The 26,886-nt window shown below is 36.5% G+C and overlaps 1 protein-coding gene across 1 annotated transcript in view; it reads left to right on the forward strand.

The window, feature by feature from the left end:
- Positions 1-26,886, forward strand: part of BRWD3 (bromodomain and WD repeat domain containing 3) — a 105,794-nt gene that overhangs the window by 68,488 nt on the left and 10,420 nt on the right. The window contains exons 22-40 of the mRNA XM_037156537.2: positions 17-93; positions 896-1,064; positions 2,150-2,263; positions 4,062-4,169; positions 5,743-5,867; positions 6,219-6,301; positions 7,446-7,557; positions 8,451-8,512; positions 8,614-8,769; positions 9,384-9,504; positions 10,591-10,716; positions 10,804-10,882; positions 15,902-15,958; positions 17,065-17,205; positions 18,192-18,266; positions 21,875-22,027; positions 24,042-24,205; positions 24,569-24,666; positions 25,211-25,369. Of these exons, the coding sequence (XP_037012432.1) occupies positions 17-93; positions 896-1,064; positions 2,150-2,263; positions 4,062-4,169; positions 5,743-5,867; positions 6,219-6,301; positions 7,446-7,557; positions 8,451-8,512; positions 8,614-8,769; positions 9,384-9,504; positions 10,591-10,716; positions 10,804-10,882; positions 15,902-15,958; positions 17,065-17,205; positions 18,192-18,266; positions 21,875-22,027; positions 24,042-24,205; positions 24,569-24,666; positions 25,211-25,369 (2,179 nt within the window). The remainder of the gene's footprint in view (positions 1-16; positions 94-895; positions 1,065-2,149; positions 2,264-4,061; positions 4,170-5,742; positions 5,868-6,218; positions 6,302-7,445; positions 7,558-8,450; positions 8,513-8,613; positions 8,770-9,383; positions 9,505-10,590; positions 10,717-10,803; positions 10,883-15,901; positions 15,959-17,064; positions 17,206-18,191; positions 18,267-21,874; positions 22,028-24,041; positions 24,206-24,568; positions 24,667-25,210; positions 25,370-26,886) is intronic.

Consider the following 26,886-nt stretch of genomic DNA (forward strand, 5'->3'; position numbering starts at 1 on the left):
TGCCTCTTTGTTCCAGGAGGATGAAACAGTTGGCACAAGTGATGCTTCTGTAGAGGATCCTGTCGTTGAATGGCAAAGTGAAAGTTCTTCCAGGTAGTTTTAATGGTTTTGATTTGGTCAAAATTATTTGATGGTTTTAATGTATAATTATGTTCTTGTAAGAATTTGGTAAGACTAGAGTTAAAATAGTATGTTATAGTAGAAGGAGTACTGGGTTGGAAGCCTGGAGACCTGCTGTTTTATCCTGGTTCTACCAGTATCTTTTGGGGTACGTCCCTGGGTTTGTTGGTTCTCTCATCTGAAAAATATGATTTTTTGTAAATCCAAGGTTCTATACCTTGTCAGGCTGTATGTATTTATTTCAGTTTTAAAGCAGTTATGTTTAACCATTTCCAATGAAAAGAAGCATCTGTACTTAAAGAAGCTTTTGTGATTTGGACAAGAATTTTTAATTTTAAATTCTGTTATGGGAAACTAAGCATTATACTTTATCCAAGAAGTGTTTCACTAAAATCACTTAAATAACAATCAAAATTCTATACTTATGCCCTGGCTGGTGTGGCTTAGTGCATTGAGTGCTGGCCTGCTAACCAAAGGGTCACTGGTTCAATTCCCAGTCAGAGCACATGCCTGGGTTGTAGGCCAGGTCCCCAGTAGGAGCTGCACAAGAGGCAACCACAGACTGATTATTTTTCTCTTTCTTCCTCCCTTCCCTTCTCTAAAAATAAATAAATAAAATATTTTAAAATTCTATGCTGATATTTTTTACTTTGTTTAGAACAGAATCAAACCATGTCATTTATAGTTCTGTTTGAATATAAAATGATCATGTTTCTATTTTAAGGCAAAACTATTCCTTTTCTACACTAATTCATAATTTTGATTTACTTCACAGTGATTCATCAAGTGAATATTCTGATTGGACAGCAGATGCTGGAATAAATTTGCAACCTCCAAAAAGACAAACCAGACAGGCAACACGGAAAATATGCAGCAGCTCTGAAGAGGAGAATTTGAAGTCACTAGAAGAAAGACAAAAGAAGCCTAAACAGACTAGAAAGAAGGTTTGTTAGTTTACAGGTTGTTTTTACCTTTGATACTTGAATATTTAACATTAACACTTGACTTTTCTCTAAAGAAAACATTTTCGCTGGCTGGTGTAGCTCAGTGGATTGAGCACAGGCCTGCAAACCAAAGGATCACGGTTTGATTCCCAGTCAGGGCACATGGCCTGGGTTGCAAGCCGGTTCCCTGCAGGCCAGTTCCCAGCAGGGGATGCACGAAAGGCAACCATACATTGATGTTTCTCTCCCTCTCTCCTTCCCTTCCCCTCTAAAGATAAATAAATAAAATCTTAAAATAAAAAAGAATATATTCTATATGAGAAACTAAGTAAGGAAAATTATTCTAAATGAATTTAAAATGGAAAGAATATTTGAAAATTTTTTGTTATCAAATGTAGAGGCTGGAATATCTTCCGTGTTATTTTGTTGTTAAATTAAAACATTCACAATCGTTTGTTAAAATGTGTATCACAGTTTTAAATAACAAGCCATTATAGTATAACAGTGTTATTCTTGTCATATCACCAGTCATTCTTTCTATACATTTTCGACTTGTGAAATGAAAAGTTATGTAAATGTGTTGAGCTCTTCAGTATTTTCTATTTTTATTTCACCCTGATAATGGTTTCTTTTTTCCAGTATAGTTTCATTTGGATGATGTAAAGACTTAATCCACATAGTTCTTTGAATATTAATTTAAAATTTTATTATGTATATATTTTGTAGCCTATTCCTTTAATAGACAGAATTATCCTTTTGATTGTCACCATTTTATTGGTAAAATGTTAATGTGACTTGTATTTGAATTCATGTGGTATTCTAGAGACATCAAGAGTAAAATTTGTGGTTTTTAGATGATATATAGTATCTTACTGTGTTCTGTCAGACAAAATTGAGCAATATGTTAAGAACTTGATCATTTTATTGGTATACAAATTGTTCATAATTAATGGTAAAGCAAAATGTTTTAAAATAGTATATTTTAGATTTAATTATAACCTAATGTTTTTTAACATTCTCTACTTTTTAATTTTTAGATTACTGTTTCTATATTTATTTTTTTATATTTGTGAATTGTATTTTAGAAAGGAGGACTGGTTTCTATGGCAGGGGAGCCCAATGAAGAATGGTTTGCCCCTCAGTGGATCTTGGATACTATTCCACGACGATCCCCATTTGTCCCACAAATGGGAGATGAGGTACTTGTTACCACTTTTACCCTTTTCTCTTAGAACCTTAAGAACACTCACTTTCATTAGTTATAGTACATTTATATTCTCAGTTCTGTCATAGTTATGTGCACACTGTCCTAGCTGCTCTGCTCAATTATATATTTCTTGTGGACAGTGACTGAATTTTAAATGTGTATCCTTTGTGGGACCTGGCATAGAGCCTCAGTATAATGGATGCTCTGTGAACATTAAGATAAAGTGATTGCTTGTGAAGTCATGAAAATAATTGTCTTTATTTTTATTTTAATTGCCACTTAGTTGAATTAAGTGGTAATTTGAATCCTAATTCACATTCTAATATTGTTCCTTTTTTTTAAATAAGAGAAAGAAGTGCATGATGTACCTGATAGAAAATATACTAGAGAATAAATACCCCTCTTGAGGGTTGGGGGATTATCATTTCACAAACAAGGCATTTCTACCAAGCCTGTGATTGAATAATCTAGCCGTGCTTATGATTTGGTCATTCAAAAATGGAGTTAAGTTCTATGTTGTGAAAATTGTTATTTTTCATTTTCTTATGAAAATAATGGTAGCGTTGTAATATTTGAGCTCTAGTTGGCTTGTATAGTCTGATGTATTCACATAATTTTTGAGTGATTAATGCTTACACACAGTTTGCAATTTAAGACTAATTAGGAGGAATATAATATCATTGTAATAAAACAAGAAACAGCCCTGGCTGGTGTGGCTCAGTGGATTGAGTGCTGGCCTGCAAACTGAAAGGTCACTAGTTGGATTCTCAGTGAGGGCACATGCCTGGGTCATAGTATAGGTCCCCAGTAGGGGGCATGAGAGAGACAACCACATATTGATATTTCTCTTCCTCTCTTCCCCTCTTTCTGCAAATAAATAAATAAACTCATTTTTTTAAGACCCAAACTTTTTCAGAAATACTTTTTAAAAGATTTTATTTATTTATTTTTACAGAGAGAGGAAGGGAGAGAGAAAGAGAGAGGGGAAACATCAACGTGTGGTTGCCTCTCATGTGGCCCCCACTGGGGACCTGGCCTGCAACCCAGGCATGTGCCCTGACTGGGAATTGAACTGGCAACCCTTTGGTTTGCAGCCTGTGCTCAATCCACTGAGCTACACCAGCCAGGGCAGAAAGAATTTTTTAATTTGTTGGTTGTCTCTGGATTTGTCTGTCTAGAAAGTATCTAGTCATGTTACATGAAAAATGGAGGCACTTGTTGAAGAAGATACAAAAACACACAGTAAACACACTCACTCAATGGCATCTACCACCCCCACTGACCAGTACAGTAAAGCTGTCATTGTTCACATATGTGCATTCCAGTCCACTCTCCTTGGCTGCCAGGTTACATCGATGTTGTGCAGACTGTTCTCGTTACATTAACAATGTCTGGACTTTTTCTGGGCAGACCTCAGGTTGTGTATTGAAATGCCGATACTTAGAATGTCAATTGCAATTGGAAATATGAGTAATTTTTAACATAGATGTTTTAAAATAAAATAGGGGTTTGTGTGTATTTGCCATAGTTCGTTTCTTCAGAAATTTGTGAAGCTGCTGGGGGAAAGTGACTGTGTGTGCAGTATTTTTATTGTGCACTACTTAGTTGGGGCTACAAGGTCATAGAACTGAATGAACATCATTTGATGGTGACTACTACAATTATTGTACAAAGTTTTCAAAATTAAAATTGTTGCAAACAGAAGAGGACATTTGTAGGAATGTGTATTAGGAGGTGTAGAGTTGTTAAACAGGATACTGCTGTTTACTACCTTATGTTTTCTGTTTTAGCTTATCTATTTTAGGCAAGGACATGAAGCTTATGTTCGGGCTGTAAGGAAATCAAAAATATACAGCGTTAATTTACAAAAACAGCCATGGAATAAAATGGATCTCAGGGTAAGTTTGCCAAATTCATTAGCTGTGCAATTGAAGTAGCTTTGCAATTAACTTACTTGCCTGTAGGCTTTTTCTCCATTTCATGCATATTTTACCGTTGCTCGTGTGTCCAAGATAAGGTGATTACCATACTCTTATGCAGCTGAGTGATATGGGTCATATTTTCTATTTCCTGAAATTTGTATGCCACCTTCAAGCTTTTGGTCCTCCAGTACATAACATTCTTTAATCGCACTAAAGCAGTAGTTTCCTGGTATGGATATTTTTCTCAAAAGCTTTGTACATTCTGGAGGCTCTAAAATCTGGCTGTGTTGTGTGGACCACAAACACCCTGGAAGTAAGTGCTTTAGGATATAGTAAATATCACAGATGCCAAGAACCTCAGAACTTCGTGGTATTGTATGGATTATCTTTTTTGATGTAGTACCTATGTAGCTACATTGTATTGACTAAAATAGGTATGTATATTTTTAGGGAAGGATTTTTCTGCCTATAAATAAGTATGCATTCATTAGTATGTATATGTATACAAACAGACATAGGGATACATACACTATCATTTCTATGTAGGTTTCCATGCATGTGTCTTGTTCTTTGGGGGTATGTTTTATAACTGGGAAAACAAGAGACTAAAGGGCAATTTTACAATGGTTTTTCAGATAAATGAAGGGTTGTTGTGTGAGGGTGCTTAGTAAGAAGGATAAAGAGAGAATGTGTATATTTACTGAAATAAATATTTAAACACTTGCAAAAAATTGTGTTAAGTTTATGAGATGCTAAAGTATCTTACCAAGTAACCTTTACATAATCATCTTCTGGGAGGCAGGGATGCTACCACCTTTTCTGAATCAGGTGAAGGTTCAGTTCCTTGTTTGTTTGGTCATTTTACAATCAGGGGAATAAATAAAACATGATTTCTTATTTTAAATTCTAACCCTGTGGTTCTAGGAAATTATACGAGTCAGCATGTGTGGTGCAAAAGCCTAGGCTTTGGAATAAGACCTGAGTTTCAATCCCAGTTCTTGTTATTTAATAGTGTTGAACTAATCACTGTACCCATGATGCTCAGTTTTGTCATCTGTTGAGAGTGCCTAATAATCAATGTGTAAGGGTGATACTGTAAAATAATATCATAGGTGCTCAAAAATGTATGTCATTTCCCCAAACATATCTGTACCTGTCGACCTGCATTACATACTACATTTCTGCTAGCGTGGTGACTCTCAACCAGGGGGAGCATGAGTACCCTGGGGAGTTTTTAAAAATATATCTATGACTGAGCTGTACCTCAGACCTACTGAATTCTATTCTGTAGGGATAGGGATTTGAAACATGAATTTTAAAGTTTCCCAAGGGCATTCTACTCCTTATCCTTGGTTTAGAGCCCTGTACTAAACTTCAGCCTATCACTAAGGGTCAAGAGCCATGTCTTATTGCCTTTAACACTTGTGGAGTGCCTAGTGTTTGGTGATTTTTCAGATAACTTTTCAATTGTTCCACTAATAATCAAATCAAATATAAATGTTAGACATATATATTGAAAGTAATAATTTATTGGTATTCTCATAAATAGGAACAAGAGTTTGTTAAGATTGTAGGAATCAAATATGAGGTTGGACCACCTACACTATGCTGCTTGAAGCTTGCATTTCTGGACCCTATTTCAGGCAAAATGACTGGAGAGTCTTTTTCCATTAAGTGAGTAGCTCTGTGTGTGTTTGTGTGTATTAATTTATATTCTGCAGAGTACAATACTTGATGAGAGAGAAAACACTGTACCACTGTAGGCTGTAGAGTTTTAAAGACCAAGATTTAATGTTCAATTTTGGGGGGGAGTTTTTTGTTTTTGTTTTTTACTTAACAGCCATATACGTGGCTGTTAATGTGTGTGTCTATAGCAAATATATATTTTAACGTGTGTTTATATAGCAAAAGTACATTTTAACATTTTGCTTAATGGCCCCACTTTAAACATACATCCCTGGATAGTTAGTAACATATACTATTATATCTGTAGATTGATTCAGAGGTGCTTTATTTTCTGTACAGGTATCATGACATGCCAGATGTCATTGACTTCCTTGTGCTACATCAGTTTTATAATGAAGCCAAAGAAAGGAACTGGCAGATTGGTAAGTACGAATTTTCACTTAATAACTATAATAGGTGAGGTAGAATAAGTAACTTTTCAATTCCAATTTAACAGAAAGAAACTATAACTGTTAGCCAAATTAGAAAAATTAAGTTGAAAAATTTTTTTCTGTTATGTTTAGGTGATTTATTGCATACCGCATGTGTCATATAACCTCTAAACCTTGTGTGAATGTCTAAGGTATTAGAATACAAACCTGAATTAAAAAGAAAAGTATGAAATGTCAGTTGTCCTAAAACAGAGTCGTGATATTTGGGCTCTTAAATAGACCATTAATGATTGCAGTTTTCTTTCTCTTCCCCTCGCCATAGAAGGCATGCTCTCTCTCTCTCTCCTCTCTCTCTTTCTCCCTCTTCCTTCCCCCTTCTCCCCCTTTCCCTCCCTTGACTCTTTCATCTCCTATCTCTTTTCTCCCTTTCTTCCCCTCTCCCACTCCCTTCCTTCCCCCTCAGTAGCTGTTTGATCTTGGGCAAGTTTTTAACCTCTATGTGCCTCACTTTCATTATCTTTAAAATGGGACTCACATGAGACCACACCTATAAGGATGATGTGAGCACGAAATTAGTTAATATATAGAAAGCACTTACAATAGTACCTTATACAGAGTAAACACTATGTAAATATTTGCTATTAATACTTTTAAGTTACCCTCTCTGTTTTTGGAAGAAACATTTTGGTCCACAATCGTTTGGTTTTGTAATGCTAAAGCCATTTAGAACAGAAAAGTAGTATGAAGTGATTTTTAAAGGCAAAAAGCAAAAAAGAGAAGAAACAACTGTAGTAATATACATACAGTATAAGAAGTAGTAGAAACAAAATTAAAAAATAAATAAAAGAAGTAGTATGCCTAATGCTGATTTCAAGTAATTAATTAAAGTTAATTTATATGTGCTAGCATTTATATTTAGAAATTATATGGACACATGATTTATTTCAGAAAGAGAACTAGTACCTGAAAGTTAAATTCTTGAAGAGGGTAAAATGGAAAATTCACTTATCTGGAAAACTTTAACAATGCTAGTTACAATACTACTACTGTATTCAACAAAAAGTAGTGATTTAGAGTGGGAACAGAGCTGTTCTTCTCAACAGCACCTTTGTAACAATTTCTAAAAATATCACAGGTGATCGATTCCGCAGTATAATAGATGACGCCTGGTGGTTTGGGACTGTGGAGAGTCAGCAGCCTTTTCAACCAGAGTACCCTGATAGTTCTTTCCAGTGTTACAGTGTTCAGTAAGTACTGTTATGGTCTTTTATGCCTGATATAATAATGAAGTTCTGCATGGACTTTCTATACACCCTACCAGGGATGTTTTCATCTGACTTGTGTTACAGGACCTAAAACTGTAAGGAAGTAATCTAGGACTTATACAGACAGATCTGATGCAAAAAATATGCTTTTGGTCCAATATGCTCACTGCTAAAACAAAGTAGGAACTGAAGACTTACTTCTACCTCCCCTATGCCTGTATTTTCTCGTAATTCTATTTTAGACAAGAATTACAACTGTTATTTCATAAAGAATACTGAAATTAATTCATTGTTTAAAGTAATTGTTACAGCTTGAATCTAGCAATGTATATTAGTATCTAGTCTTTTATTTAATGGTGTGAAATTGAGGCAGAAGTGATTGTATTATGTTTGGATGTGGTATTTGCCTACAACATTTACTTTAACTCTTCATGAAATGCCAGTGTTATAATATTACTAATTAATGAAGTTTTCTAGTCAAGAATGATGAAAAATGTTTCTTCTATGGCTATTGACTTTTAGTCTCCATATTGCAGAACAAAATGGAATAATAAAAATTTGGAGGTGATGTAATAGTTGAATCACTTTTTCAGCCTGAAAGTTGTCTAAAGAGATTTTTTTACTCTATACCATGGCTTAACATTGAATATGTCATTGATTGAAATTTTAATAAGCCAAGTAAAACTAAGAATAAGCTTATTGCTAAGTTTCATATTGGTAGACTATGTTTTCTCTGTGAGAGGTTTATTGTTATCTGTATGTAAAAGTGTATTGCCTTTTTCTAGGTTTCATCCTCAAGAAGTCACACAAATTATGGTAATATGTAAAAGTAATTATCTTGTGAATTTGATTTGTATCTTGTTATTTTTTAATAGTTGGGACAATAATGAGAGAGAAAAGATGAGCCCCTGGGATATGGAGCCAATTCCAGAAGGAAGTAAATATGCTTTTAAAAATGAATTATAGTTCTTCTAAAAGAAGAATGACACAGCATGATATTGGAAACTAACCATTTCCGGTTTTCCCTCTTATGCATAGCTGCCTTTCCAGATGAAGTTGGTGCTGGTGTTCCTGTGTCCCAAGAGGAACTGACAGCTTTGCTCTACAAACCCCAGGAAGGAGAGTGGGGTGCTCATTCCAGAGATGAGGAATGTGAACGGGTTATTCAGGGCATCAACCACCTTCTTTCCCTTGGTATGGTGAACGTAAAAGAATATTGGGAGGATGGGAGGGCGCAAGGGAAGCCAGCTGAATTTTACATCCTGCAGAAGGAAATACATTTTTTCACTGTGTACTTGCATGCCAAGAGACACGGTGATTGTAGTTTTATATGCTTGGCCAAAGTAATGACTGATCAACTTTTTCAGTTCTCTGGTGGCTTATAATAGTGAAGGCAGGTAAAAGGTGTCTTTTGTTTTCTTGAGTCATTTTGCCTCTCTAGCTGGTTTGGCTCATGGGCCTGAGTGTGGTTTCTTTGGTAAAGACAATGCATGAGTAATGTTGTACTAACATAGCTTGCTATATTTTCTAAAACATATCACTTGAGATATTGGCATTTATCCAGAAAATACATATATTTAAAGTTTAACACACTTCTCTTTATTTGACTTGAACCACTGTATCATGTGAGTCTTAGATGTTATGTCCAAAGAAATAAAAATAATAACATAACAGTATTGGTCAAGTATTTGCATAATTTTGAGTCATCATTTTATGGTCCCCCCTTCTTGTTTATATGAGTTGTATTTGTTAATATGAAATGTTAATGTTCTTTGTCACTACCTTTCTTGATTTTGTTGTTGTTGTAGATTTTGCCAGCCCTTTTGCTGTTCCCGTGGATCTCAGTGCCTATCCCTTGTATTGTACTGTAGTTGCATATCCAACTGACCTCAACACCATCAGGCGAAGACTTGAAAATCGCTTTTACAGGTCTGTTTAGTTCTATCATTGACAACAAAGTATATAGCTTTATGTCTTTTGTTTTTCTGTTTGCATAGTGATACACTGAGATCTTTGTTTTCGTAGTTGAAATATTCAGAAAGAGCCACTGCAAAATTTCTTCTAAAAATCTGGGATGCTAATTTTCCTTTATTCAGTCAATTTTCCTTTCTTCCAGGGTAGGAAGGGGTATGAAGGTAATGAAGTACAGGGAGGAAATTATGAATAATACAAATCATGTGTGAAATAAAAGCTAGTAAACTTTAGTTTATTACAGGCAGATTAAGTTGTTGTGGATTCATCATGATTAAGGTGCTGCAGAGACTCTGAGCAAGTTTAAATGCCCTGTTGGGGAATTAAGTGGCAGTTAATTAGACTTAATTACCAGCCCTGAAATGTATATAGAAAAAGAGCCAGATTATTTTTCCCTTTTGATTTTAGTTGGGAGTAGAGTGACTGCGGGAAAGAGGTGGAGGGCCGTGGCACAGCTCTCGCCCCAGAGCCCACTGTGTCCTGACCACAGTTATTCCATGAACTGGTTTTAATCAGTGGGTGTATTTTATAACATTATCTGTAATTTCATTCAATAATGTATGAGTATATCATAAGAGAAACTAGATAAAAACCTGTCCTTTTCTCTAACCTGTTTTTTTTCCTTGCTCTTCTTAATATCTCTCTTCCCCTGAAAACTAAACATCCTTTTCACTTTATCCAAACAGTTTGTTTTATTTGTATTTGTTCAAATCAGTATTTACTTATAATGTCCTGGGTCAGTTCTTTTCCAAGTTTTTTTTTCCCAAGTTTTAATATACAGACCACTAGTTCTAATTTCTTGCGTGTGCTTCAAGTACTGTAACTACATACCTTTATTAGCTCACATCTATCACACACATAATCGTTACATGCATATATTGGAACACATTTGACATTAAGTGCCTACTGGTTCTGTTGTATATTGAATATACTGTATACTTCTAGAATAAAACAGGTATTTTGTCTTTTTTAATATTATACTTTACTTTCACTATTATTTTGTGTTACTTTCAGGTATAACAAAAGGTATTTTTTATTTCATAGGAGAATATCAGCATTAATGTGGGAGGTACGCTACATTGAACATAATGCCAGGACTTTCAATGAGCCAGACAGTCCTATAGTCAAAGCAGCTAAAATTGTAACTGATGTCTTACTTCGGTTTATTGGGTAAGAAACAGTTTCATCTTTCCTAGGAACTGACTTCAGATTTTGTATAATTTATTAAAATGTATTTTGACCTATTATATTTCATAGGGACCAGAGCTGTACTGATATACTGGATACTTACCATAAAGTTAAAGCAGAAGAACTAAACAGCAGTGATGCAGAGGAGGTAAGAATTGCAGCATGATTAGTAGGCATGTACTCCTTTCCTGTTATTTGAAGTACAGTAAATACCACATGTAGGTGTGATAAGCAGTGAAGCTAGTTTTATAAAGCTGGCTGAACACCTACATCTTTTTATTTTCATTTTACTTTTATTTTTTTAACTTTATTATTCGCACTATTACAGATGTCCTCATTTTCCTACCCTTTGCCCACCTTCCTCCCGCCCCTGCCCCACCACTCCACCCTCACCCCCCCTTCCCTATGGCCATCAACACACTGTTGTCAGTGTCTGTGAGTCATGCATATGTGTTCTGTGGCTGATCCTTTGAACTTCTTTCATCTAGTTCCACCTCCACTCCTCCTCTCTGAAATCTGTTAATGTGTTCCATGTTTCTATGCCTCTGTTTCTATTTCGATAGTTTATTTTGTTCATTAGACTCCACATATCAGTGAGATCATATGGCTTTTGTCTTTCTCTGAGTGGCTTATTTCACTGAGCATAGTAATCACCAGGTCCATCAACACTATCACAAAGGGTAAGAGTTCCTTTTTTTTTTTTTTAAAGCTGTGTAGTATTCCATTGTGTAAATGTTCTGCAGCTTTTTTAATCCACTCATCTACTAATGGGCACTTAAGCTGTGCCATATCTTGACTGTTGTAAATAATGCTGCTATGAACATTGGGGTACGTATATTCTTTCAAATTCAAGTTCCATGATTCTTAGGTATAGTCCCAGAAGTGAGACCACTGGGTTAAGAGGCAGTTCCACTTTTAGTTTATTGAGGAAACTCCATCTCTTTTCCACAGTGGCTGTACCAGTCTGCATTCCCACCAACAATACAAAAGAGTTTTCTTTTCTTCACTTCCTCCCCAGCAGTTGTTTGTTTGTAGATTTCTTGATGATGGGCATTCTGACAGGTGTGAGGTGATATCTCACTGTGGTTTTAATTTCCATCTCATGATTAGTGATGTTCAGCATCTTTTCATGGACCTAGTGACCATGACCATTTGGATGTCTTCTTTGGAAAAATGTCTATTCAGTTCGTCTACTCACTTTTAATGGATTTTTGTTTGCTTTTGAGTTACATGAGTTTTAAAACCTTTATCAGATATGTGGTTTGGAAATATGTTCTCCCTTTCAGTAGGTTACCTTTCATTTTGTTAATGGTTTCCTTTGCTGTGCAGAAAAGCTTTTTTAGTTTGATGTAGTCCCATTTGTTTATTTTTGCTTTGGTTTGCTTGCTTTGCTTTTGTTGTCTTTCAGTTTTTGTCAAATACTAAAGATTATTTCTAAGACCTTTGGCAAGGAGCTTACCCCCTGTGCTTTCTGGAGTTTTATATTTTTATGTCTCACATCCACGTTTTCATTTATTTTGAGATGAGTTTTTTTAAGATTTTATTTATTTATCTTTAGAGGGGGAGAGAAGGAGAGAGGGAGAGAAATATCAGTGTATGGTTGCCTCTTGTGCGCCCCCTGCTGGGAACTGGCATGCAACCCAGGCATGTGCCCTGACTGGGAATCGAACTGCAATTGTTTGGTCCACAGGCCTGTGCTCAATCCACTGAGCTACACCAGCCAGGGCTGAGATGAGTTTTATGTACAGTGTAAGATAGGGGTCCAGTTTTATTTTTTTTGGATGTGGATATCTAATTTTTTCAGCATAATTTATTTGAACAGACTATTTCTTCCCTCATTGTATATTCTTGGCTTCTTTGTTGTAAATGAATTCACTATACATGCATGAATTTATTTCTGTCTGTGCTCTCTGTTCTGTTCCATTGATCTATGTGTCTGTTTTTCTTCTGCCAGCACCATACTGTTTTGATTACTATAGCTTTTCTAGTATCATTTGAACTCAGGAAGTATGATGCATACATCTGTGTTTTTTTTTTTTTCCTGTGGCAAGATTGCTTTGGCTATTAAAAGTCTCTTGTGGTCCCATATGAATTTTTGAAGTGGTTGGGTTTTTTTTTTTTTTTTTTGCTATTTTTGTGAAAAATACCATTGTAATTGATAAGAGTTGCATTGGATCTGTAGTTTGCTTTAAGCAGTATTGGTATTTTAACAATATTAATTTATATTACTCATCAACACAAAGCATTATTCAACAGTTTCCGTAGTGTAGTGGTTATCATGTTTGCCTCACAAAGCATCTTTCAATATACTTGCATTTTCTTTATTTTCTTACATCAGTGTCTTATACTTTTCAGTGTATAGCTCTTTGGTTCAGTTTATTTCCAGTTTTTAAAAAAATTCCTTTTAGTGCAACTTAGATGGGATTGTTTTATTATTTTCTCTGTTAGTGTGTAGAAACCCAACTTGTCTTCATGTAATTATGTATCTTGCAGCTTTACTGATTTTCTTTATTAGTGCTAACAGTTTCTTGGGACAGTCTTTAGGGTTTCTATATGTAACATGATGTCATCTGCTAATAGAGACAGTTTTACTTTTTCCTTTCTGATTTCGATGTCTTTTGCTTTTCTTGCTTAATTGCTCTAGCTAGGACTTCCAGTACTATATTAAATAAAAGTAGCTAGAGTGTGCATCCTGTCCTGTTTCTGGTCTTAGAGTAAAAGCTTTCAGTTCTTCACTGATGACCATGATGTTAGCTGTGGGCTTGTCATGTACGGCTTCTGTGTTGATGTATGTTTCCTCCTCTAAACCTAATTTGTTGAGAGTTTCTATCAAGACTGGATATGATCTCCTCAGAGTAGCACTCCTTGGGTTATAAGAGAAAATTAGAGTAAAATTCAACAACTTTACTCATTAGAAAAGGGTACCAATAGCTCATGAACTTTTTTTTTCTTCCTAGGCATTACCTCTGTGTTTGGGAATAGTGGTGTGTGGGCCTTGCCTCTGTGTACTAAAAAACTAAATCTTAGGTTTAAATGCACATTCATATTTTCCCTATAGAAAAAATCTATTTCTTTTTTAAATTTTTTATTGATTATGCCATTACAGTTGTTCTATTCCCCCCCTTCATTCCCCTCCACCCTACCCCCCCATCCCCACCATAACCCCCCCTTTAGTTTATGACCATGTGTCTCAAGTTCTGTAGATTCTATATTTCCCCTATTCTTATCCTCCCCCCATCTATTTTCTATCTACTGTCTATGCTACTTATTTCTGTACCTTTTCCCCCCTTCTCCTTCTCCCACTCCCCTGTTGCTAACCCTCCTTGAGATCTTCATTTCTATGTTTCCACTCCTGATCTAGCTGTCCTTTTAGTTTGCTTTCGTTTTAGGTGTGGTTGTTAATAACTGTGAGTTTGCTGTCCTTTCACTGTTCATGTTTTTTTAACTTCTTTTTCTTAGATAAGTCCCTTTAACATTTCATAGAATAAGGGCTTGGTGATGATGAACTCCTTGAATTTGATCATACCTGAGAAGCACTTTATCTGTCCTTCCATTCTAAATGAAAGTTTTGCTGGATAGAGCAATCTTGGTTGTAGGTCTTTGGATTTCATGACTTGGAATACCTCTTTTCAGCCCCTTCTTGCCTGTAAGGTCTCTTTTGAGAAATCTGCTGACAGTCTGATGGGAACTCCTTTATAGGTGACTGTCCCCTTAGCTCTTGCTGCTTCTAGGATTCTCTCCTTCATTTGAATCTTGGCTAATGTAATTATGATGTACCTTGGTGTGTTCCTTCTTGGGTCCAACTTCTTTGGGACTCTCTGAGCTTCCTGGATTTCCTGGAAGTCTATTTCCTTTGCCAGATTGGGGAAATTCTCCTTTATTATTTGTTCACATAAGTTTTCCACTGGTTGCTGTGCCCTTCCCCCTTCTGGTACCCCTATAATTCAGATGTTGGAGTGTTTAAAGATGTCCTGGAGGTTCCTAAGCCTCTCCTCATTTTTTTTAATTCTTGCTTCTTCACTCTTTTCTGTTTGGCCATTATTTGCTTTCTTCTGGTCCACTCCATTGATTTGAGTCCCAGTTTCCTTTTCATCGCTACTGGTTTCCTGTGCAATTCCATTCATTTCAATTAGTTTTGCCTTCATATGTTTGTCTAATTTGCGGCTATCATCAATCAGTTCTGTGAGGATCCTGATCACCAGTGTTTTAAACTGTGCGTCTGAGAGTTTTGCTATTTCTTCATTGCTTAGATTTATAGGCTCTGGGGCTTTGAGATCTTCTTGAGCCATTTTTGGTCTGTTCTAGCCTGTTAAGTATGAGGAGCGGAGCCTTGGACCCCCAGGTCGCTGGGTTGTCATGCTGTATGTGGAGGTGGGGTCAGAGCAGGGAAATGGCGGCGCCCTCTGCTGCCACCTGGGGCTTGCTGTGTCCCGGTCCAATTGCCCACTCCCTCGCCTGTCTATCAGCCCACGAATACGCTACCACAGTCAACCCGCAGCCCTGCTCCCTCGCTGTTTCCCCGCGGTTGCTGTGTCACTCACTAGGTCCAACCCTGCGCCTGGATTCCGCGCGCCTGAGTCCGTCTGACCAAGTTTTCCTTTGCAACCCCGCTTCGCCAGCTGCTGGTTTCGCCCCTCTTACCGGTCAGGCTGAAGAATTTGTTGTTATCGGACTTCCGAAAAGTTCAATTTTCTGTGTTCTGGCTGTGTTTTCTGTTGCTAATATTAAGTTGTCTCTAAACTTGGTTGTGTGAGAAAGCATGGTGTCTCCACCTATGCCTCCATCTTGGTGGAAGTCCGAAAAAATCTATTTCTTGACATATCAAAAGATGAATCATGAGTAGTTCATGGTTATAAATTTATTATGTCACATAGAGTAAGTTTTGTTTAGGTATAGTTCAGACAATAGTCGCTATACTTTCTTCCTTATTTCCTATTCTGATTTAAAGATAAACCCTGTTTACTCTTATTCTCCCAGTATGTTTTCCAACTTGTATATAGCACATAGTATTTGGAGTGAGTCTCCTTCTAACCTTTGTTCTGCCTGCTCCAATGAGGGAGTTAATTGCAACTATATATGCCATTTTTGTTGTAAATGTTTATCTAATTTATAAGATTTTGACTGTGATTTAATGCCTCCTTCCTCTCTTCTTCCCTTTTAATTTTAGGATACAGAAATGGTTGATTTAGATTCAGACGGCCCTGGTACTTCATCTGGAAGAAGGGTGAGTGAGTAAATGATGAAAATTTTCAGGGTTCTTATGTCAATGATCCCTAAGACCTACTCCATATGTTTGAAAAGTTTCTAGAGAGACTTGCAGCATGCAGTGTGTGTAGTTGTTACTCATTGCTGAGTTTTATTGCAATAAAAATACACAGCTGGATCACAGGGGGAAAGACACAGGGCAAAGTCTGGAAGAATCCATGTGCAGACTTTTTCATGCTCTCTCCCTCCTTTGAAGGGCCACACGGAGCACACTCTTCCCCCAGCAATGAAACTGGAACAACGTGTGTATGATTAGAGACTCAGTCCCTAAAGAATTTATTGGGAGATGGTTATGTAGACACCATCTGACTAGCATATGCCAAGATTCCAGACTCCCAGAAAGCAGGAAAGTGCAGGGAAAGAATCAACGCAGATCACATTATTTGTAAAAACTAGATAGAGTAGACCACCTTTATTATTTTGGAAATAGTTCAAATGGTGGATGCCCAGCTAGCAGTCACAGGACAGCCTTACAAGCCATACTACAGATAGCAGCCTCAGGTCTGCTGTGTTAACTCCATAATACTTCATACTTTCCCTCTATAATAACTAGGCAATTATTTGCTCCATATGAGGGAGAACTTTCCTTTGAAATATTGAAAGAGATCATATAAAAAAGGCATTAAATAGTAAAGGCCATCATTTATCATGACCATAAAAGACTTACATATATGTATATTTCAAGTGTTACTTTGAGAAGACTGTGGGATTATGCTGCCATAATCAAGTATACTTAACTATGAGCAAATATTAAGGCATTAAAATCTTTAACCTTGTGAAACAAAATAATCTGTTCCCCTGTGTTTGAGGTTTATACTTTCTTTTGTTGAGGTTTATCTTTTATAAATAAAAATTCATAATAATAGAATTCTTGCTATTTCCAACCTATAGTACCTAGTATTTGTTTGTTTATATTTTTTTAGGGAGAGTGATGGCTAATTTAAACTAAGAAACCTTTAAATAGCAGCTGTTCTGTCTTACATAGGTATATTAACAGTAGAAAAACAGGAGACAATAAAGAGTGAAGGGAAGAGCATTTACATATAATTCTATTAAAATCTACAGGCCAAATGCCGAGGCAGAAGACCGTCTTTAAAGTGTAATCCTGATGCTTGGAGAAAGCAGTGCAAAGAACTGTTGAGCCTCATATATGAACGTGAAGACTCGGAGCCATTTCGACAGCCAGCTGATCATCTTTCTCACCCAGTAAGCCAACTGTTGTTTAAATAATTGCCAGTATGTATTTTCCCATTAATGTCTGCTAAGACATATTTAAGGCCCACTTTTCCACTTTCTTGCTACCTTCTTTCTCCCTTCTTACTTCCTTGCACTTCCTTCTTTGTTTATCTTTGACTTGTGAAAGCAGGTAGTTGGATTAGCCATAACTTGTTAAAATGCCTGTCATGTCCTTTGTATGTAGATTGTACATTTGTAAGCCACATTTGAATCTAAATATCTTTGCTGATAATGTGCTATAGAATTATTTAATTAACCAGTCACCCCAAGTAGTTTAATTAAAAGATAAACATTTTTGCAATACCTTTCTGCTTTTATTTTGGATATTTGTTGAATATATTCTACTAACTTCTAATATACTTTTACACACTATAGACCCTTGATAACATATGTCAGCCTTATGTTCATAATTCATGTTGTCTTTAATTTCTATTAATACTTTAAATATTATATGTTATCCAGTATGATCCCTTAGGATCATATTGTTAACCAACATACCTTATTACTCATCATCAAAGATACAAGCATGAGAATTCTCATGTAAAAGATTTTTTAACAGTACGATTTATAGAATGAATAATTTTTTATTATAGATAGCAAATCAATTTTAATTTATTCAGAGAAAAGATACAGCAATATTTCAGAAATACGTGAAATCATCCTCTGAAATTAGTAAACATCAGTATTCTCTACTTACATAGGTTTGATTTGGGGAAAATTTATTCAAATAATAAGATTATGTTCAACGAAGCTTACTGTGTTCAGAGTTTGGGTACAATAAATTAGTCTTGAGTTCTCATAGGCGTGGGGAATGGTGAATGTGCAGTTTGTTCATCTTGCAATACAGTCAGTAAAAAACATTTATCTTATTTATGGATCTTTAAATAGTGATTATATTACAATTCTTGATATTTGTTGTGTTCTAAAAACACAATATATCTTCCTTACCCTGATAGGGCCATCAAGAGCAAGAGGGAGAACCTTCAGGGTCAGTGGTTCTGGAAAGACAAGAAGATCCATCTCTTTCTGAGGTAGGTCTAGTAGTAGTTTCTTAAAAGACACATACTGGTTTCCTTTTTTTTTTTTAAACACTGTTTTACTTTTTAAAATCTCAATACTGTAAATAAAACTTTTATAATTTTCAAAGCTGTTTTCCAACTCTGCTCTCACTTTTTTTTTTACCTTTGTTTAATTTTTTTGGTTGTTTAGTTTTTGTTTCTTAAATCAGCACATGTTCTGAAGAGGGTTGTTTGGCCCTGACCAGTGTGGCTCATAGGGTTGGACTTCATCCCGCAAACAGAAAGGTCCTCTGTTTGGGTTTTAGTCTGAGCACATGCCTGGGTGGCAGGTCCCCCACACCAGGTTGAGGGTGTGCAAGAGCAACCCGTGGATGTTTGTCTTGCACATCCATGTTTTGCTCCCTCTCTTTGTCCCTCCTTTCTCCTTTTCTCTAAAAATAAATAAATAAAATATTTTTTAAAAACAGCATTCTTTGTACTGTCTGTATAGATGGTAGGTGTTTATTTGTTTTATAAATCTAAAGCTACTGTGGCAGAATAGAAAATATCAATTACACAATATAATTAATTAGGTCTGTATTGCAGCTGATTATTCCCACCGAGAACCATCATACTACACAAACTTCCAACATTTTTATTCTATGAGAATTTTTGTTTCCATAAAGCATGCTGTGTTGGAATATACTTTTGATTTTTATGATTTAAGCAAGAAAATTAAAGATATATTAAGAGCAATTGTGGTTTCTCATACTTTGAAAAATATTTTTCTCTCTTTTTTTCCTTTAAACAGTTTATTGGTTCTCCCAAATGCATGGTATTTCCAAGTATTCTTCAGAAGAAAAAAATACTTATCAGTTATCATTTTAGTTTGCATTTCTCTTATTATGAGTGCAGTTGAATAGTTTTTCCTATGTGTATGGGTTGTTAGGATTTCATGTGGGTTGACTCTGGTGTCTTTTTGCCCATTTTTCGTACTGGGCATTTCCACTCCAATGTTAAAGCAGTCACCTTTCCCCCCTAGCATTTCTTAATGGCGTCACTTGTTTTACATTTGTATCTTCGATCTATTTAGGGTTTTTTTTTTTTTTATTGATCTTGGGAAGAGAGGGATAGAGGAACACTGATTTGCTGTTCCACTCATTGATGCATTCATTGGTTGATTCTTGAATGTGTCCTGACCCCCTGGGGCTAGAACCTGCAACCTTGGGTATTGGAATGGCACTCTAACCCACGGAACCACTCCACCAGGGCTGATCTATTTAGTCCTAACTTTATTATTCAGATGAGCAACACTGTTTATTAAAATTGTCTTCACCATCTTTGTTAGAAAGCAGCCATCTTCGCATCCAATGCCCCCGTGTCGTGGTGCCTTGGTGACTTTTCCTTCATGGCTCTGTCCTCACTCTGTCCACGAGAGTCCGGTGGCTCGCTCCACGGCTGTCCAGAAGGGGTACTACAACACATTTGATCTCCCGCAGGGCCAGCAGCTCACATCCCTCTTCTTTTTCAGTTTTCCTGGCTATTTTTGCTTGTTCACTCTCCATGTGAATGTGAGAGTCATTTTATCTACTTCAAGGGGGAAAGCTACTATTTGCTCCACCATCTGTTCCAACACAGCTTCTCACCCAAAACTGCTCAAGACACCAGCAACCTTCGGGGCTGCCCATCAGAGGGGGTGCTCCGTCATCCAACGCACTCCCCCCACCTTTTTCCCCCACAATACTTTGCTGGCTGAGCACCAACTCCTGCTAACAGTTCTCACCCAGCTTCTCCACCCCTGCTCCCCACCAGTACATGCCTCCAGGGGGCTCTCTTCTCTTCATGCCCCTCCTTTAGGGAATCGCTTCCCATTGGATGGACCCCTTGCCTCTCGCTGGTGCTTCCTACACTGGTGCTGCAGGCTGAGCTCCCCAAGTCCATGCATGTGTGTAGCACCCACACATCTCCTGAGTGCCTCCCAGGGGTGCAGAAGGAAAGCCCTCTTCCTAGCACAAACCCAGCCCTCCCCCAGCTGTCCCATTCAGTGAGTAAAAGCCCCAGGAATCTGTTCAAGCTGGAGGTCTGGAGGTCCCCAAGCTCTCACTCTCCTTACTGCTCGTGGCTCCTATGGACCTGTGGTTCCTGCCTGCGGAGTGTGGCCTGGCCACTACACTCCTAGGTATGGTCACCTTCCCAAAGGCCTCAGTGACACTGTCACTCATGGGCTTGGAGGGCTGGCTGCCAGCTCCCTTTCTGCGCTGACCTCAACCTCTCCTTGGAGGCCAAAGCCCCAGCCTGGCCCTGACCTCTGTGCCAGGGCTCAATATGCCCTGGTGGGGTTGCTCCTCACTCTCTCCTTCAACCTGACACTTGTGGGGATCTCCGGAGACCCCTTGCCGTGCCCCATCCTACCCTAGTTGATGCTGAGGATAGCCAGGAGCTGTGATAACAATGAGGGGACTATGGGCAGGCAGCTGTAGGAGATGCCCACATGTCTCACTGTGGACAGCTGGCACTGTCCTGGCGGCAGGGAGGCCACGACACAGCTCTGGCTAAGGCTCACCCAGACTATTTTTCTCTTTTTATATCCTTCTTCCCCTTCTGGTTCTTTGGCTTCTTCTGTGAGATAAATGTGGTAATTCTTAATGTTTCTAAATAGGATGAGAGATCTAATATTGACAATGGCTCTTATTCCAAAATATGTTTGTTTATTGATGGTTGTGGTATGTGCAGGTATATTTGTACATTTCAGATGCATTTCCATAGGACAACCCTAGAAATATCTTAACTGGACTTGGAAGATTTAAGTTGAAAAAAAATCTTCTCCCTTTAATCAAAATCAGACTAAATTTTTTTTTAAAGATTATTTATTTTCAGAGAGAGGGGAAGGGAGGGAGAAAAAGAGGGAAACATTAGTGTATGGTTGCCTCTTGCACACCTCCTGCTGGGGATCAGGCCATCAACCCAGGCATGTGCCCTGATAGGGAATTGAACCCCTGACCCTTTGGTTCACAGGCCAGCACTCAATCCATGGAGCCACACCAGCCAGGGTAAAATCAAACTAATTTTTAATATGTGAAAGTCAAGACCTTAGATGAAGCAAAAGTATCACATTTATTAAAGTCAGAATGATAGGACAAAGGCACAGATATGGCCAAGCTGACTTAGACCTATAACTAATAACATCTTAGGTACAATGTGCTCATAGTTGGGAATGTCTTGGAAATATGCAGCTGATTTGTGACGTGGAACTGTTTAATTATATGTGAATTCTCCCATCTTATACTTGCATTGAGCTATTTGCCAAGGAATTGGTTACTTCAGCTTTAAGCAAGTGATGCAGTCTCATGTTACGAACTCTGTAGGAATGAAGCCAGTGGCTGTGGAATTTCTTTTCTGGTTCTTGACAGTCTTGCGGTTCTGGGTGGCAGGATGAGGGCTAAGCACTTCCCAAATACCTCTGCTGTTTTCCTAAGACACCAAAAGACAGCTCTTAAATGTATTTTTTGGAGAAGGCAAGTTAGCAGACTGAAAAGCAGTCTGTTTATTTCATGGTGACTTGGTGATGCAAATCTTATCTCATTGTATTATGTAGTATCCTTACCTATCCTATGTATTTAATAACACATTCTTCTTTGTAGGATCATCAAGGTGCCATGGACACTCCTATGGACTTCAGCACTGTGAAAGAAACTTTGGAAGCAGGAAACTATGGTAGTCCTCTGGAATTTTATAAGGACGTTCGCCAAATATTCAGCAACTCCAAAGCTTATACCTCTAATAAAAAGTCAAGGGTATGAAAATCTATGTTAAGTGGATTAATTATCTAAGCATTTAGCTTTGCACATATCAGGCAGCTTTTTCTTTTATCAGTTTTAAAATTACTAAACAAGTATATACTACAATTCTGACATCACTGATGAAGTTTCATTCTTAGTGTTTCTGTGACAGTTTATTAGGCATAAAGATACATTGAGCATAGTCGTTGTGAATCTAAGCACGTCTTTCTTTCCTCTATCTGCCTCCTCTCTACTCTTTAGTAATATTTTATGTCTGCTAGAGAGAAGTCAAGGGACAGAGAAGTAGTAATTCGAGTACACTTTAATATGTCTTTTATTTATGAATAATTTTATAAGTAAAAGTGGTAAAACAATTCATATAAATATTCAGATTAGCTCTGAATATTTATGTTGCCTTTATCATAACAAAGTGAACTGCATTGGCAGTAATAACTGTCTATTTATACTTACATTTAATTCTTTCCCTGTGTTTTATCAGAATTTAAATGTCTTGAGAACAAAAAGTAATAATTTTTGTATTTTGTAATCACTGGTATCTGATTAGTTTTTAAATAAGTTGCACAATATGTATATAACTTGACCACTTTTAACTCACATAATAAGAATTTTCAGTCATTTGTGGAGACATGTTTTTTTGCATTGGATTTATTTCCTACACTTATATTTACATATGTTTATATGAGGTCTGTCCAGAAAGTATCCAGCCATATACATATGAAAAATAGAGACATTTATTGAAGAAGATACAAGAAACATTGTCCATAGGACAATGACACCTTAGTCCCCTACAAAGTAGGTACCTTGGGACCTCACAATTCTCCCCATCACCATCAGCTGCCCCATCATATTTTCCTGAATCTCATTGATGGTCTGAAGTCTCTACCCTTTCAAAGGTGATTTTAGTTTTGGGGAAAGCCAAAAGTCACAGGGCACCAAATCTGGGCTATAGTGAGGCTGAGTCACTTGGGTGATTTGATGTTTCTCAAAAAAACTCTGCATGAGATATGATGCATGAGCAGGTGCATTGTGGTGATGAAGCTGCCAGTCACCAGTTGCCATAGCTTCAGCCTTCTGAATCATCTGAATAGTTTCCATGGAGGAATGTTCAAGCTTAACACAAAATTGGATGCAGATTCATTGCTCTACTTGCTCAGTCATTTTGAATGTGATGGCCACATAGGACACACACTCATTCAAAGGCATCTACCACCCCCACGGACTAGTATAGTAGGACTAGTATAGTTGTCCTTGTTCACGCATGCGCATTCCAGTCTACTCTCCTTAGCTACCGCATTACATGAATGTCACACAAACTGTCCTCATTACATTAACAATGGCTGGACTTTTTCCAGACAGACCTTATATATGTTTTAAAACAGTGGGTTTTATTATTTTGAAACCTCTCTTAAACATATATTATGAGCATTTTCTTATATTATTACTCTTCCAGAAGAAAAGTTTTAATGTCTCCACAGTACTTCATTATATGGCAGTTTTATATTCTTTTGCAAGTGTGGTAGTGCAGGAGATTTAGGCTGTTTCTAGGTTTTCACTTTACATGCATAACGCTGTGGCTAACATCTTTAACATCCTTGAACATAATTAATTACTTTGTGTGTGCAATTCTATGTTTCCTTAGGGTAAATTCTCACAGGTTAAAATATTAGCCAAAGGATGTATATGTTTTTACATTTTTTATATTAAATCCTATTATACATTGCCCTTCAGAATTACTGTTCCAGTTAAAAAAACTCACTGGCAATGTATTACAATGTTTTTTGCTACCCTTCCCAACATCGGATATTCTCTTTTAAAAACCTTTATTAACTTTTAGTTAAAAATGGTAACTTGCTTTAATTCTTCAGGAAGAATTTTTTTGAATGAATGATATAATGTATATATTTTGTAGGAAAGGATGATACTGTTAGTGGTCCAGGCGTGTTTATACTGTTTATATTTTACATAATTGAGGTAGCTGCTAAAACAATACTAATTTCTTCCTTTTCAGCTCTATAGCATGACGCTACGGTTATCTGCCTTATTTGAAAGTCGTATTAAAAATATCATCTCTGAATATAAGTCAGCAATCCAGAGTCAGAAGAGGAGAAGGCCACGGTACAGAAAACGTTTAAGAAGCAGCAGCAGTTCATTATCTAGTAGCAGAGCTCCTAGGTATATTACAATGATGTAGTATTTTATAGTGTCGAAACATTTTGTGTGTGTTCCTTCATTCCTTAAAGTGTATTGAATTGCTTGAGGGGATCCCAAGACCTAAGACATTTTTTTTTAAAGGAATCTTGCACCTGTGTAAAGATGGAGGTGGTAATCCAAAGCTTTGTTTATGTGGATTTTGTTATACCAAAACTTTTCATTTGGATGCTTTAATTTTAACTTTGTTACATTACCAATATGAAGTGTTTCACTTAAATTATCAGACATTTATTTTTTGGTCACCATAAACATCTTGTATGTACTGTCTATCGTAATATGTTGCTGCTAGAAAAAACCTTAATTGTTATATATTTTTACTTGTAGTCCAAAAGGGAAACAGAAACAAATGAAGTTGCAGCCTAAAAATGACCAGAATACCTCAGTGTCTTATGCCAGGACCAGCTCTCCTTTCTCATCTCCTGGTAAATATGTCTTTTGTCTTTGGTTTTATATATTTCAGTTCAGTGCTTATATTTAGCCTGTAGAAAAGGCAGTATGGTTTATAGTACAAAGTGCTATGGATTTTGATATAGAGAATTGTGTTTTATTCCCAATTATTTTCTCTATCTGTGTGGCCTTAAGTTAGACATTAGGTCACAAGATTAAGTGGGTTCATATTTTAAGTGAAGGTGTTAAAACTACATGAATTTTAAAGCCTCTTAGTTTTAAAATTCTGTAACTTCGTGATTTTTAACATCTATACTATCTCGGAGCACTGCATACAACAATATATTTGCCAGTGGAAGAATTTGAGGATTTATTGTCTGTGGGAATGGTTTCCTTGGACAAGTTTTTCTGACATTTTGTCTTTGAAAGCTTAACAATGTGATAAAACATTTGTTGTCAAAATATTAATATTTCCTTCAAACAGTGCACAATTGTCATGTTAGAGTAGAATAACTGAGATAGATTTCTGAACAGCATGATAATTGTATTAATTAACATAACAGGCTTTTTAAATGTCAGTTTCAGATGCTGCTGAAGGGCTTTCGGTCTATTTACTTGATGATGAGCTGGATGGACCATTGTCTTCATCGAGCTTGAGTGGATACACCCGAAGTGGAAATAGCCATGACCCAGGGAAAGCCAAATCATTTCGAAATAGAGTTTTGCCAGTTAAACAAGGTAGGGAATAAATATGGACACAGTATTTATTCTTTGTTCCTGTACAGTGGCAAATGAATTATTTAAAAGCTGGTGTATTTACACAGTAAAAATTAGCATGTTCTTATAGTTAATGAGGATTTTAGTATTGTTGAATTTGACTCAGCCAGGGTTTCATATCCACAACTAAGAACAGGCTATTAGCAGATTTTTCAATAATATTGCAATAATATAATGAAATAAAATGTAAAATGAATAGAGAGGAACAAATAAGGGAAGAGCTCTTTCCCCAAGCACATAAAAACCAGAGTATTAGACACATTTAAACCATATTAATAAGAAAGGCAAATACAGTCCCAAAATCATCTTCAAATAGGGCTCATTTTAAAAAAGCCCATCCCAATTTAGAAAAAGGGTTTTGGTTGACTAATGAGCCCTCTTTTAGTGAACACCTATATCTACCACCTTATGTAGGTATTCTCAATAACTGAGTGGTTTTCAGACTGGGTTCTGCCTTTCTCAGTAATTCAGAGCTACTTCAGGAATTCTCAGAATAGCCTTCTCCATTCAACCAAAGCAACTTATTATTCACTTCATGAGCTTCCATCTAACTTTCATTTGTAGAAAAAATTTCACTGATTAAAAAGAAATCCCTAGAACTAGATATTCTAGTTCTAGATATTCATCATCATGTGCTTTATTTTTGCACGATTTCATAAGCATCAGTTATAAATATTTGAAGGTTATTGTTATTTAGATTTTCTTATACTTAGCCCTGTGTTATGGATCTTGAACATGTTCAAAGAAACTTCTAATATATTCATCTTTTTGAAGTTTGTGAAGAGTAGTTACTATGTTTTTATAAATATTTTTATTAGAGTCCATATTTTTATTTCATATAAATTTTAATGAAAGATTTAATAGCTTCTTCATCATTATTGAAATATCAAATAACCCCAAAATAGACTTTCTAACAATACATTTTTTATTTGTTAAATGAGGAATATTGTTACATATCTGATTACTTTAAGATAGTCACTGCATTTATTTCCCCCAGTTTTTCTCTTGACTCTGTTCTGCTCCAGCACGTTGCATACTCATGCCACTTTCTTCTCATTTTTGCCCTTTCCTTCGTTATCAAGCTTTTACGAAGAGTAGATTATATTTTCTGCTGCTATTTTCTTTTCATCTAAACATTCCTTTATCCTTTATAGTCTAGCTTCTGACCCCTCCACTCTGCAAAAGTTTTCCTCTTCAGAGTCAGCAGTGTTCTCCAGTGACCAGTCACTGTCCTTGTCTTAGTCCCTCTCTCTCTGATCTGTCTGCATCACTGCATGCTGTTGCATACCCACTCTAGGAGCTTACTGCCTACCTTGTACAGTATTGCTTCTCTTGTATCTTTGTTTCTAGTATATTAATATAGTCTTCGTTTGTTTTGGTTTCATTTATTTCTTTTATCTTCTACAAATGAAGGAATCTAATAGCTTCATCACATCAATCATCTTTATACTGATGAGTCTCCTAATTCATGTATCTAG

This window comes from Artibeus jamaicensis, unplaced genomic scaffold, assembly GCF_021234435.1.
Source record: "Artibeus jamaicensis isolate MK-2021 breed Jamaican fruit bat unplaced genomic scaffold, CSHL_Jam_final contig_241, whole genome shotgun sequence".
NCBI lineage: Eukaryota > Metazoa > Chordata > Mammalia > Chiroptera > Phyllostomidae > Artibeus > Artibeus jamaicensis.